This window comes from Salmo trutta, chromosome 14, assembly GCF_901001165.1.
Source record: "Salmo trutta chromosome 14, fSalTru1.1, whole genome shotgun sequence".
In the NCBI taxonomy this organism is placed as follows: Eukaryota; Metazoa; Chordata; class Actinopteri; order Salmoniformes; family Salmonidae; genus Salmo; species Salmo trutta.
This window is the reverse complement of record NC_042970.1, coordinates 36,059,584-36,074,996: the sequence shown is the minus strand read 5'-3', so window position 1 is coordinate 36,074,996 and position 15,413 is coordinate 36,059,584. Positions and strand designations below refer to the sequence as shown.

The following is a 15,413-nucleotide window of genomic DNA, read 5'->3' as shown; positions in this document are numbered from 1 at the left end:
GTGGATTCAATCATCATCACGTATTAGTGTTAATTGTGTTGTGTTGCTCAGTTCGTATACGATAAGAGCGTGCCGCTAGAAACGCTATGGTCGTGGGTTCAATTCCTGCAGGGATCACTTACACAAACAAAATGTAGAATATGCACACCCTTTATTTAGTTTTCTAAATCGCTTTGGATAAATTCTGCAATTGACATGCGTTACATACGGGGAAATATTTGTTGTATTTTATTTAACGTTTATTGAACTATTCTCCAGTGCATCCGATTTCTTTATATTTTATTTTATTCATTTCTATTCCTGTAGACCTACATCATCCATGGGGATTTAACAAATGCAACATAACATACATTCCTACTCACAGGCATCCTCTTTTACCAGTTAACGGATATATATATATATATATTGATATAATTACTCAGTTAACGTTTCGCTGTCATAATCTGTCAGAGTTGCAATTAAAAGTAAATGCAATCGACAAATGAACAAGCTGTACCATCTAAGACATACAAGAAAAGACAAAAACAGGTTTGTCGTGCTGCGACTGTTTTGTTAGTTGGTTCTGATCTTGTCGGTTATGTGACGGTGGAAGTGTAGTCTAGTTTTGTCTTCAATGGCGCCGACAGAGGTCACTGCCAATGACCCGGCCTGTTCACAGCAAGAGATCAGCTTTACCTGCTCTCTCTGTCACCGTTAGCACTTTTATTTTTTTAAAGGCATATCTTTTTGCAAGGGCATATTTCGTTCAACATGTTATGGTGTAGCCTAACGATTTAAACCATTGATCTCGTTTTTACGTTTTCAGGGGAGAGAGAAAGTGAATGTAGGTTGTTGGGAGAATCCTATAACTGTAGGGCTAGACTATTTGTGTGCGCATCCTGAACTTTAGCGAAAAACTCAAATTTATATCAATAGCTTACATGATTTGTGCGAAACATCGAGAAATTGGCCGTATCTGAAATAAAAATTCAGTCTTTTAGAGAGGCTGGGTTGATTTCTAGTCAAATCAAAAAGGTGACATGTCTATCCGTTTTGATATTGATAATATCGCCACGTTATGTTTCTATGAAACAAACAAAACAACTATAGCTCACAGAGCTTTTATTTACAAGCGTAATAAACGATTGTTAAGAGATCGCGCGTTATTCAGTGTGGTGGCCTATAGGCTATGCGAGTTCAATATATGCCATAGCCTAACTGTCTGGCACTCAGATGTTGCTTCTTAATAATAAGAACACAACAAAAAAGTCATATGTAGCCCATTTTTGGATCGTAGGCCTACTTAATATCAATACCATTTTTAAACAGGGTGACTGATCGTGAGGACCAATAGGAATTATAATATGTGACTGACTGCGTGTCCAATTATCCGTAGCACCTGGTCGACCTGTCTTAGTCATTGACTTGGCATGCAAGAATGACAATTCTGGAACTCTCAAGCACCACCAATAAATGTGGTGGACACTCTCAATGCAAACTGTGCCGTTGCTATGAATTCGATTAACTTCCACACGTCTTTGAATATCAACAATATATGTTCAGTAGGCCTAGAACATTTGGAACAAAACGAGTCTGTTTATAAGGATGTGTTTTGATAGAACGGATCCAAGACACCGTGATTGGTTGTCGTGCCGAAACCTTTGTGTTTCTACCCATGACATTATTTGGAGGATAGAATGTGCCACTATCTTTATTTTTTTCTCATAAAACGTCTTGGATCATAAAGTTTCATAATTTGCATATCATAGGCCGATAATATAATATAAAACTTTTATATATATAAGATCCGTAGAGAAACCTCGGATCATTCATTTGGGCTGATGGAGGTTTTCAGTAGGCCTACCTACAGTTGATGGTGCAGTTCTACGTGTTAATGTATTTATCACAGTTTTCTTTAAAGGGTTTTCGGTTAATAAGGTAGCCTACAAATATTTCTAAATCCAATCATTTGATTGGAATTGCAATGGAATTCAACACATCTCCGACAACATACGGCTAAAAGAAGGTGAGCCAGATGAACCCATGCAATCAACGTTTGTTTATTGTTTTGATTTTAGGTCGCCCCGCTGCCCCAAACCCCACAACCTCAAACATATATCGTTTTATTAGACAGACACGCATGTTCAAATCCTGTGCCATTCCTAAACAACTTATGAATGCCAATCCACCGAGGTGAAAGACCATCAATTATGTACACTCAGATATGCACACACTCATGCACACGGATAGCCTGCTTGACGGTGTGCGCTAAACCGACCCGGGGTAATGCATAAGAGGGGTTCACGAGTTAGAATAAACATGAGCAGTCAAAACATCAGTCTGAATTGAAATATAGAATGAAAATATTAATCTTTACGGTTCAAAATCAATCTTTCAGGTGGTTCAATACCCATTGCCAACATTAAACTGACTAGTATTAATTGTATCCATGTTGTTATTATTCACATTCACATTCGTCATTACTTTTAGCTTAATATGATTACTATATGGCTTATTATATATGTGTTTTACTTATTGGTATTTCATGCCTCACGTTACTTTTCTTACGGGGAATGTGAATGACTTTTTTCGAACATGTGAAAAGAGGCAAACTATTCAATAAAACCTAAAGCCTTGATGGTGTAGCATTATTACTCACACAGCAAATCCTCCTGTCGCCACAAACACACAATAAAATGGAGTCCCCGTCCATGCCATGCCATCACAATGACCGAAAAATAATATTCAATTTGAAGTAACGTTGAGCTATTTTTGCGCTAGAGGCACGCTCTACCAATACACTAATGTTACATTTACGCTTGGTGCATGTCCTCTGTGTTAAATCATGTTATACATCGTCCAGGTGTGATATTCAAGAGAAGTAAGCATTATATTTAAAATGTGAATATCGTCAAAAAGCTTTAAGAAATGACCACACCGCACCGGGCTGGTGATGTATAGGCTTGTCATCACCTCGTGGGGTTAAGCAATGTCGTTTTTTGTGATATAATGTGCAAGCACACATATGCACACGTACACACTATTCCGTACAAGCCTTTACGCACACCATAGACTACATATGGACCTTTACACACAAAGACAATTTTTCAAAACCTGACCTTGATTTCTTAAAGATTTTCATTGCTCCATCCTCTCGTCCTCTCGCATGCCTTCATACCATGTACTAGCTAGCTTATAGGCTAAATATTTCAGAAAAATAAATGAACCATAGCAAAACAAAGACAGCCTTCAAGAGAGCAAGCTCATATCGCTACTGCTCCCGTTCAAACCTCTACACATAGGTTCCAAGCAATGTAGGCTATATTCGAAGAAGCTATTCATCTTTCTCCTCCCTGTGGTTCTCTCCTTAGAGGACGGCTATAGAGCCATTTGGGCCTTGTTCCACATTGTCTATCAAGTGCGGAAGCGTAGCCTCGTGAACATAACAACATTGACATAACACCAAATCAAAGCGCAGGACAGGATTTTGTGGAGCCCTGGATTAACATTTATTTGATTGTACCACAGCCAAGACTCCTCCCAGATCGATATTGAGAGGGATGTCTTGCTTACGTTAATATTGTAAGCAGAGACCTGACACCTTTGAGTGACGTTGGACACCACCAGACAGAACACCATATCGCATCATACTCCAGATCCCACTGGTTCATAGAGATAGATAGATTACTCATCTTGTATCTGTGCCATTGTGGCGTCAGTGACAGCATGGGCAGCACCATTGAGACCATCTCCATTTTAAAGTAATATACATTTTATTCTTATGCATTGGTTGATTTCTCCCAATTCACAGGAATCCCCACCAACTGGACAACTTTTAAATGGTGGAAGCCCTCAATGGCAATGCCCATGAAAAAAATGAGTGCTCTATCCATCTCAATGAACTGGTCTCATAGGCACATGCACACAAGAGAAAATGGGGGACAGGCGGGAGTCAAGAAGAGCAAGCAATCTGATGCCGTGAGAGGGGCCCGGATTTGTGAAACTCGGCAGTCCAGGTCCAAGGTCCCTCGGCAGGGTGTGAAAGCACTAGTGTGAGAGTCTTGATCTCCAACTTGATCCAAAACCCACATCCCTCGGCCAGATTTCGTTTATCTTTCGGTAGGCTGTGAAATTAGTTGGGGGGGGGGGGGTGTCCATGTTAGTTGAGCAAAGACAAAACGAGACATTTTCGGTCATTATCCTATTTAGTTTTTGCTAGTAAAAATATACAATTAAAAAGCGTATCATAAATATGTAGGCCGCTATATAACTATTATTTAATCCTGCATGTATGAGACTTTTGAGATGGCACAAGAAAATAAGAAAATGCCAAACGTTAAGGTTATTCTGGGCGTGAGACAGTTTTGCAAGTTTCCAAGTGCTTTTCCATTTCAATTACAGAAGATGAATTTTAATAGTTTGATGACCCGATTACGCATATGCTCTTTGCCGTAGTGCATCCAATACACACTAACTGTTTTGCTTATTTTGGGTGCACACACGCCTAAAATGAAACAGATATTAAACAATAGAAGAAGAATGGAAAATTGGAAAATGGAAAATTGTTTTCCAAAATTATACAACAATCACAACTGTTAAAAAACACGTTATATGCATCAGTTTTCAAGAGGTCAGTGCTGGGTTCTCTAAACATCCCCTTCTAAACCCCATCCCCCTTTCCCCCGACCTTCTCTCCTTCGCAAACCTCATTGGCTGGCTCTTGGTACCCGCATTTCCGGGAGCAAAGCCACTCTCTGATTCAACTTTATTGCGTCAGGTTAAAGGTGATGGCCTTGACTTCCCGGAAGTTCAAAGACAATTTCTCTTTCTTTCTTGCAAGACATCAAAATACACCTAAATGTCCCAAGGCCTCCATATCTGTAAATTGGTGGGCATCGGTATGAATTACATTCGCTTTATGCACAGCTACAGAGTAAAACACATGCCACAGCCGCAGGACATCGACGAGGAGGGCCTATACACCACCACATGGTCAATAAACTTGAGGGGTTTTTTCTCGCCAGAAAGCCTCTCAACAGATATCCTAGTTGGGTTGGTTTTGTTATCACGAGAAGAAATGGATAAGGATGACGTGAATATTGTGCACTAGGGATGATATCAACATGGGATTTTTGTATGTTTTAGAGTAAAATGCCATCTATTCGAGTTCCCCATTTACGACGGAAGGTATCTCACTCCACTGGGCAGACGGTGCAATTAAGGGAAAAGTAACTATTTAGTGCCCCTGGTCTTTATGACAGTGTCTAGACTGGACTGGTCTAGTTTTCAAAATGACCATTGGATATTTATTTTAGTGCACATATCAACCTCTCTCTCTCTCTCTCTCTCTCTCTCACACACTCTCTTATTGACACATTCACTCACCAACATCAGTAACACGGGCAAACATGCACGCACACGCAAATGTGTTTTCCTTTAGCCTTCATAGGTCATACATGGATGAAAACCAATTCAACATTATAGTACCCCTAATTACTTGCAGACCTTTTCGTGAAAACAAGAGCACTGGACAATGAAGACAAATATAGCGCCCTCAAACTCCTGACAAATTGCGCACCAAAGTCCGCCTAATTTTTAACTATTTTACAAGCATTCCCAATATTTTAATCTGACATCTTACCCTTAGCCCATTGATTTGTGGGTAGACATGGAGTCTTGATTTGTATCAATTAGCCTATACATATTAGAGCCTATACATATACGATAGAGCCTATACATATTTCCCATTACTCTTCACATGACATTTCAAGGACTTGTCGGGGACATGCATAGTGTTTCACTACTTTTTACAGGCCGTTGTGACCAGTTTAAATAGCCCAGTATACTGTGCTAGTAAGGGCCTACTTCAGAAGTCACGTGGCAGGTAACGTTACAATGCTCTTCTACAAGCGTTGAGGACTATAGCCCTACCAATAACTAAAGCCCAAGCATTCTGTATGAATACACAAATAGACTATAACGCATGTTCTTGGTTGTTGATCTTTGAAATACAGACCCAATGGAAATAATAACATAAACACTCTCAAAGAATGGCTTGATTTAAGAATCACTATTCGTTTATTTTTGTTACATTATATCACTTGATGCATATTTGCGACGTCATCTCTTCAAACTGCATAAAGTCAAAATCGGCAAGCAAACGGCAAGCAATTAACAAAAAGCTCACTATAGAATCAAAGAGCTTGTAAGCCATAGAGCTTTGAAGTTATTTTTTTGTTGTTGAAATCTTTCAAAGATAGTAATTAGTTTAAGGGATAAAATTTGATAAACAAATGAAATTCATATATACAGTCATTCATATTGTATAGTCTCTTAAAGGACATTATTCATTTGGGACCAATGATTCGTGTCCAAGTTCTTGGTGGCGGCAAAAACGTGTCTGTATCTGCGAGGTACCTATGAAGAGTCTGTGCGGCTGTCCTCAAGTCGGTTCAGTTAGTAGCGAAATCATTTCACAAAGAAACGATCATGATGAAATGCAGAGGTAAAAGAGAGAAATGTCACTGGAAAGACAGCATTTCACAAGTGAATCGAAATAGGCTATATAATCAAACAAAATAAAAAATACTGAGAGCTGTCGTACTTGCGATTAGAATGTTTCACATATTTGGCTTAATGCAAACGTGTGAATACAAAATCTTTAATTGGAAAAAATGTTGTACAGAAAAATGAATATTTTACCTTCATTTCTCTGCTATTGTCAGAGATACTTTTCTCGGAGGTCTTGCTTTTTGCTGGTTCTTGTTATTGGTTCAACAAAACACAGAAACATAAAAAAATATTAATAATTGCTTATCTTTCTTTTCAGTCCCAGCGTTTCCATGACCTAACACTTGTTTTTAGCTGAAGTCGACTCTGGCTTTGTCCTCCAAAGGCAATTCAGTTTTAGAGGTGATAATATGAATGATTATTTCTCACCAAAGCTATCAGTTAAGAGTTCACAATAAGGGGTTGCCAGAAAAATACTGCAGGCGATCTCGGCTTAATTTCTTTTCTTTCATTCGGCGGTTCTGGAACCAGATTTTGACTTGACGGTCAGTGAGGTTTAGCATTCTGGAGAGCTGCAGCCGTTTCTCCTTGTTGATATAAACATTAAAGAAGAACTCTCTTTCCAGTTCTCGAATCTGGAACTTCGTGTAAGGACACCTCTTCTTCCTCGTGCGTGGTGTACCTTAGAGCAATATAAAACAAATAAGCAGAAGAATGTAAGGTAAAATGTATCCAACATGTACACTTTAAGTAAAATAAGCATTTAGAGACTCGTTGAAACTTGTGGGGATTCAAAACGTAGGTTTGTTAAGTTTGATAAACTGTAAGTTTGATAAACATGTACCCTTAAGTTTGCGCATACATTTTATTTCTCTGAATCCTTAAATACACCCCCCCCCCATCCCCCTGTGACATGGAGAACTTATGATGCAAAACTATAATCAGCCTTCTCCTCTATAAAATCTCTGACTAGTTTTCTAACGCTATTCACACGACATTGCACTTCTTATCCCTCACGACCTCATTATTTCCCCCTCTCAATACATTGCCATAATGGCAATATATGGCTATCAAGGAACATATTCACTTTCATATTGCGGTCATCTATGGCAAATTAACACTGGTTACCTAGATAGGATAACAAATAGGTGGGATATTATTATAGGCTAGAGACAAATTCTTCCACATGACACCATGCGGGCGCTTGGGTCTGCGAAGTGGGAACCGCCGTTTCATTGGTCTACGAATAAATATGAGATAATTATATCTATTTTGACCAACTTACCGATGCTCATTGGTTTACCACATGGACTATAACGAAGCAGAACGAGTTTGTTGGCGATTTACAGAATATCTCAAAGCTTGAAATATTTAAATCACTGCTTAGTCTACAAACTGAAATACTAGGATAGCCTTTTTGAGAAGAGCATGGATCCCAAAGAAACCAAACATTATTATTATCACAAACGATATTTTCTGAACAATTATACATAAACATTTACATAAAATTTCGATAAAACAGTTAACATCTGCTGTTATGGCGTAAAGCAACACGTCGACAGAAGCAACACAATATAATTTTTACTTTTATAGGAGGCTGCTGAGAAGGGAAACATCACAGGACGCCCAAAAGCAGTGTTCTGCCCAATTGCTTTTTACCCTCGACAGCCTGGCGAAACATCCCTTAAAAAGCCCAGAGCAAGTTCATGATCAAAGTTAGCATTTGTCACAATAGCGAGCTGTTAAAATTTCACAGACTCTGGGATAGCTGCTGCCTGTGTGTAACGTATCGTTTTTTGAAAGCGCTTTCCCATCGTAAAAATTATTCTTGCTGGAAGAAAGAGCTTTGTAGGTTATAATAAAATCCTTTGAATGCTTATAAAACTCCACATAAAATCTGACCGACAAAACACAGGGCTAGTCCCTTAACCTTTTTCCCATTTACAGCTTCGGTACCTACTCGAGTGGCTGGTTTTGCTGGCGCTGTCGTCTTTCGTGCCCGATGAAGAGGCACAAGAACCCGAATTAGTGTTTTCCTCTTCATCTTCTGGGTCTTTCTCCGGGTCGGCGGCGCTGTGGAGGGCGGCAGGCGGCTGGGACGCTGAATCCAGTTTACTGGAGTCGCCCTTCTGAGCACAGTTCTCTTGCGAGCTGTTATCTGCCCCGCTGTGTGTGCTTTCGAAAAAGCGGTCAAAGCCCTGCGGAAGAACGTTGTTTTTCCCTACACCCGAGTAAAAGCCCGTGGAAGGGTGGTTGGAGCTCGGGTGGTGGTGGTGGTGATGGTGATGGCTGTAGACACTTTCGTTTTTCATCAGCATTTCTGTCATGGTGGACGATGGCGGAAGGCAGTCCCTATGTACCAGTTCCTCCCCTGAGTAGCAGGACGCATAGTTTCCTCTATGGTGCCACTTACTTGAAGGCTCCAAACTGTAAGAAACGTCCCGAACCGGTTGCACTTGGGAAAGGTTCGTGGAGTAAGGGTAGGTGATTTGCCGAGACGGGGCCTGTGGCAGGAAGGAAGAGACGGCAGAAAATTCGGGGACATAATAGGTGCAGCTGGGGAGGTAAAGGTTGGACCCACAGCTTGCTCTGTCGCCGAACTCAGAAGTCCTGTCTTTTCGCGTCTGTGAGCAGAAGTTTCCCAGATTAACCGAGTTAAACATCGTTCTTCCCGTTCTCGTGCACTATAGATAGATTTTTTGGATTGAACTGCAGAAGGAGAAAATTTGGGAAGGCGAGATGACGCGCTATCCATCTAAGTCACCCCAAGACACGTGATCGAAAGTAGATATTGTCATATATCAATTTGGAACACTTACATGCGTAGGAGTGGTTCACTTTGGTAAGATATAGGAGGTTCAAACGATTGGTTTTCCAACACCGCATGAGCATTATGAAAATCTATATCAGGTATCTTAGCTACGTAGCCTATAACTATGTAATCAAAATATGAATACCTTATAGCACATGCGCAATGCAATACAGCATATAACATATGAACATATTCTATAAAGTCTTGAATTATTACAAATACGTTATAATAAGACATACAATTTCTTCCAGTCTTCTTTAGTGAATGAAAATGCACGAAGGCCCAATTTACATATAACCTGAGATTTCAGGAAATCAAAGATAGTTAAAATGTTCATTATCATATTGTCCGATGGTTTAGTTCCTCGTCAAAGTATTATAAGTTATGAATTGCAAGTAAACCTGTTGTAATAACTGGTATAAAGAGCTCGTTAAGGGCCCCAATTTTAACGCAGTCCATTGCTCTATCCACAGCACCAAGATCACTTAAAGAAAGAAACGAATATAAATTAGTATTTTTTATTTATTTTTTACATATATGGCTGCAACACAGCCCAGTGTTTGGCGACGTGGAAACTAGGAAGTCAGAGAGAAAAAACAGTTTTCAAGTGTATAACCTGTGTGTGTGTGCGTGCGTGTGCGTGCGTGCCCCTGCATGATTATGTTTAGACATTAGCCCGGTTTCACATATATTTTCTTTCCTGCATTTTTGCATCAAAGAGAATCCGCGATGACCATTCCATAACACCAAGACATAAGACATGCCAGTGCTACCAAAACCAAATGCTTTCATTGAATTTTCCGAAAGAAAAAGGGCCAAGTTTACAAAACATATATTTCAGAGTTATGCTGTGGACTAATAAATAGTGCATCGTTTTAGATTCATGCAGGAACATGTTCACGACCTCGGTCCATTCCATTGGAATTCAAATCATTTCGTGTTTTGAAATTAGATTAATTGTAATCGGATAATTGACCAAGACCTTGGTCATACTCCCCTAGACTTGACTGGGCCAAATAGTTGAGGTCTGCATCACTTTCTAAAGGTGGTGGCTGTTTTTTGGGGGGACAGTTTGTTCAAAAGTCCAACTTTCAACAGAATAAAGGTCGAGGCACAAGACGCCTGCAATCAAGTACAAAGAAACCAGACAGCTTTCCAGACACAGCACTTGAATTTGACCACCAAAATCCTGTAAGCAACCACCATAAAAAGCCGAATAGCTGCAGTAAACAGACTTTTCTTCACCTCTTTGGCTACTAGGCTTTTGTTAAAAGGAGCGAAGTTTACATACAATTGTGCCATTTGAATTCCTTACATTTAGATCAGTAACACAACATGTGGGATATCCGAAACAGACATTTACAAGAGGACTACATCATTGTGTTTACTGTGTTAAATATACCATAGGCTCCATGCATGCCATTCCAAAGCTATTGAACTTCAAGAAAAGAAAGGTGAGGTTTGCACACTAGAATTTAATTGAGTGTAATGTTAGTCATAGTGTTAGCTTTTAAAGATTTCTGTATATCTCTTGTCAAATTCAGCAAAAGATTAGATTGAATGTCGGCACACAAACTGCACCTGGAGAGCAGTAGAACTAATAAACAAATAGCCTGCCATAAAAATGGTATCCTCTTCCTGGGACCGTCGGCCGTGTATGACCATTAAATGCTCTCTTCCATGTTGCAGGGATGCCAAGTGCACTATTCCGTGTTCATTTGAACATACTGGCTATATATTGTTTATTTTAGGCACAGTACAGATCCTTTCTATAGTCGCTTACATGTAGCCCATAGCATCTGAATGTGAGTGATATTGCTTTCATGAAGGCTGACAGAACGTAACGATTGCGTCTGCATGCACTTGGAGAGCTATGGCTAGGTTGGCGCAAGTCTGCTCGCAATAGGACCCTGCCCATAAAACAATTTAGGTATTAGTTCGATTTGAAAATAGATTTTTGTCCTATACAGTTCTGCTGAGTTTGGTTTTTCCTAAGACCGTGCATCTATCTCCGACGGTTTAATATTGTGCATAGCAAATATAATATTGATGCGGGTAGCCTAATATCCCCAAAAATGCCAATGGTCTCTTGCGTCTTGAGACTTGAATGAAAGCGGTGTTGTAAATATTTGCCATTCTCTGCTTGAAAACGCCACTGTTCGGCAGAAGACTTTACGACATGTGTTTGACTGCAGAATCCTGGCAACGCCTCGCCACCCCTTATAGTAATCCAACAAGACTACTGACCCATTTTTAATCCAAAGAGAAATCTTGAAAATAGAGACCAAACGGAGACCAGGACAGGCTATATTTTCTCTCAAAGACAGTGGTCAAGTTAGCTCCGTGAATGTCTATACCCACAAAAAAATCGAGCAGAAACAATCGCTCAATGTGGCAAGCGTGTGAAATAACATTATTGTCCCCTCATGGCCCAGATCATTTTAATTGGATGTAAGCCAACCTATTAAATCCGGTTGTATGAGCTGTGAACAGTTTCAAGCATCGACAAAAAAGGCCATGGTTCCACCGAGGTCCTGGCTGCAGCAACGAGCCGCAGCAACGGAGAAAGACAAGCAGGTTTTAACACATATGCCCTTAGGTGAAAATATCACGAGTTCATTGTGCAGTAAGCACACAACCGTACGTCTTTCATTGTGCAAGTTTTGTTTTGCAAACCACTAAAGCGGAAAAGTGGATTTATCAATAGCCTAATTAAAATACAAGGACTGCAGGTGAGTTAGGTATAGGCTATAACCTACTTTTTGGTAAGTCACTTTCAGGATATAGCATTTTGAAAGGTTGAAGGTTACATTAAGCTACTATTCATTCGAAATAAATAGCTTCTAAATAGGCTAACAAATATCATGTGCTAGCCTATTTATTGTGGAAATTAGCCATACTATAGACGATACTATAACTTGCCTATACAATATAGCTTAAAACAATAATAAACCAGGAATAAAACACTTAACGATAAAGTTCGTAACGTTAAACGTGTTGATTTTGCCGTCTCGTTTTGGGGATCATTTCTGGCGAGGGTAGCCTACCTCATGGATATAACAAACCCAAATGTGCTATGAAAAACTATTTTGGAGGGTTAGCTGAGGTGTGGTCTAAGCCAGGGAGAGTCAGCGTTGACAGAACACGCTCCTGCATTATGCTTATGTGTGGGAAATGAAAACCAAAACTGCAACATCATACATTCCACAAACAATTTTGAGGGCATTTAAAATGCTTATCCCATATAGTAAAGTTTTTTTCATTTCTTGATTAATCATGGCTGCCATCTGTCACTTACAATAGGGCCTAATATAGCCTACAAACCCAGTGATGGGGTTGGATTGCGCGTGTTGAGGACAAGTTTCTCCACGTGTGTGGTAGAGTCACGTGAAGGCGTATAGAGTCGAATTTATAGTGTCATTTCACTTAGTGCACTTTTGCATTATATGAAGAAGAAAAAAATATTTCAGGCTACAATTTACCGATGCATTTGCGAGACTTGTCTGTCATTTGTGGGGTGAATCTGCACGACTCGCGTGGAATGCCTACTGGACTATCATCTTTACTATGAAAAATAGTAAATAGGCAACAAAAAAAAGAGAAAACAATTAAGAAAAACCTTCTGCACAGTAATCGGTTTCCAGGTGCTGACAGGAACAGCTAGTATCCACGAACACTGAAAACGTTATAACGAAACTCAAGGTCGGTCGCCTTTCTTTTCGAGTGTGGGATTTGTACACTTGTTTTTAAAAAGGAAATTGGAAGCTGGTTTATAGTCGTTACCAAATACTAATTTTAATCCCAAACATGCCAAAAAAAAGCAACAACAAGTTAATATGACCAAGCTGCGGTTCATTTCGTTACCTGTCTGAAATAGGATGCATACACATTGATGAATACATTTTGAATATATCTTATTTCTTTAAAAAAGACACATCAGAACATTACAAATACTTGTATAAGGTGGGTCCATTGAGCGATAACAGTGTTCGAGGAAGCTATGATATAGGCCTATCAAATCCATATCTGTAAACTGATAGATTATCAAAATAACATAAATTGGAGCAGGAATAAACCGTATTTGGGAAATATGTTCAATTCTAATACAGCCTATATTCGGAAATGGTTAGTATTTGGAAAGGGTTAAACATTCATTCAGGTGTCTCGATTTCGTTTGCACGTCCATGCACGGGAATAAACGCAACATGGCTGTGCGGTAATGACAATGAATCAACTCGTCAAAAACTCTAATCGTAGCTAGTTCTACATTATTTCATCAACAAATCATCAACGTGATAAGGTCGCATCAAAGTTGAAAACGAATTAGATGATGAAAAATGTATCAACTAGCACAATACACTTGTTGCCTTGTTTCAAAACAAAATACAACCATACAAGTCAGTATAAATGTCAATCCATGTCGGAGGACGTCGGGAGATGACGTGGAAACCGGCCACTAGAGGCAGCAGTGAGCGCTGTTACCTTCAAGTAGGCTTTGATTTTGCTAGGGCTTCGTGGATGGTAAAAAGGTTGCATGTTCGAAGCCAGAGATAGATATTTTTGTTTTAAGCCTATCCCAAACCTGAACCCTTACCTTAACCGTTCAAAGTTAATGCCTAACATTACGAATTTTGAGTTCATGCCTAAACTTATCCTTGGAATAATACAGAGAAGTAATCACACTTTGAAATGTTACATTTGGAATCCCTTCGAAATGTGATTTTTGAGAAACATGGATGAAGGTCTAATTCTGACGGAAGACTATGAGAGTTTAGGCCTGGCCATACAATGACACAACAAACACATCTTGATCAAATTGGATATTAAACTGACATCCAGTGGAAAGCATAGCGCCTCAAAACAACAAACTAGATAGCCACCTAATATAAAAGTACTAAATACTTTTATATTATTCGGCACTATACTACGACTGAACAAAAAACTAAAATTCGTAAATGAGCCAAAAATAATAAACTGGTGTAGACTACATGTGCCACGTGCCCTGGAGCTCTCAAACGCAATATGAGCATACAAGTAAGTGATGGTTACACCAATTCGGGTAATTAGTTGAGATTCAACTGGAAATGGTAAAATATAAGGGCTATGATGCCTCAGTTGGTTGGAACAGGCTATCTGCAACACCAGGATTGTGTAAACTATATTTGATTCCCGTATTGGAAACATACGAATGTATATTCAGTATGTGGACCGTACATCGCTTTGGACAAATCCATATACATCCGCCTAGCATATTATATTTTGAATGATGGTTTCCATAAAATAATTGAATTTACTGAACTGCCTGAGTGGAAATGGAACTGACCCCAAATCGTGTTTATTTTTTGGTCCAATATTTGATGACAGACGTCATGTAACCTTACGAATTGAGAATTATTCGTCATATATTTGTGTGGTGTTCAGATGATAAGCCATGTGGTCCTGTGGTCGATATCCCACGATCAGCAATGTCTCCATTTTGCATGCGCGTACCCTCAAATCAACTGATAGAATATCAACCCGAGGTTTCAGTGGGTACCAATGCATGACTTCGGATGACCACAAGTAGGCATTGACGGTAATTCAGGTGATCCATTATTTACTTGGATGGGGTTTATAAAATCACCTGCTTCTATTATGAAAATAATCAACGTGTGAATTTCCTTAACAAAATTGCAAATTTGCGTTGCTCAGATTATGCCTACTACTAGTGCTTCTACAATCGTAGACTATTTTATCCTCTAAACGGGGATAAAATTGCTTATAGCCTAGGTCAAAAATCACGACATGTCCAAAATACCCAATGAACTTTAGCTGATCTGAGGCATTTGGCATTTGACTATCTGAGATCAGACAAAAAACGCAGTAAAACTTTGTTCTTAAGTATCTGAAAGGTAAAGTAGATTTATGAGAAAGGAAATAGAATCTGTATTTTCTTACCAAATATCCGTCTTTGTTTCCTACAGGATTCGGTAGCGCTTAAGCATTGGGCCCCTAATTAAGCCTCTCTCTTTATGACGTTTCATTTCCTCTCCAACTCTAGACACTGCTGCCTTCAGGTCTAGCGCAGACTGCTGCTTTTGAAGTTGGCATCCCGATCACTTTGGATATATTA

At 39.4% G+C, this 15,413-nt stretch overlaps 1 protein-coding gene across 2 annotated transcripts; it reads right to left on the bottom strand.

Annotated features, from left to right (window-relative positions):
* Positions 1-6,034: 6,034 nt before the first annotated feature.
* On the bottom strand, positions 6,035-9,162 carry LOC115207927 (homeobox protein Hox-C11a). 2 transcript variants are annotated; one of them, XR_003881076.1, is made up of 3 exons: positions 8,450-9,162; positions 6,682-7,171; positions 6,035-6,415 (listed from the first exon to the last, which is right to left on the bottom strand). XR_003881076.1 is itself a non-coding variant. In XM_029775523.1 (2 exons), exons 1-2 carry the CDS (start codon positions 9,150-9,152, stop codon positions 6,939-6,941), a joined length of 936 nt encoding a protein of 311 aa, XP_029631383.1. In that variant the 5' UTR covers positions 9,153-9,162; the 3' UTR covers positions 6,035-6,938. The 2 variants fall into 2 exon arrangements, 1 of the variants encoding a protein (XP_029631383.1); XM_029775523.1 differs by having other exon boundaries at positions 6,035-7,171.
* Positions 9,163-15,413: the final 6,251 nt, after the last annotated feature.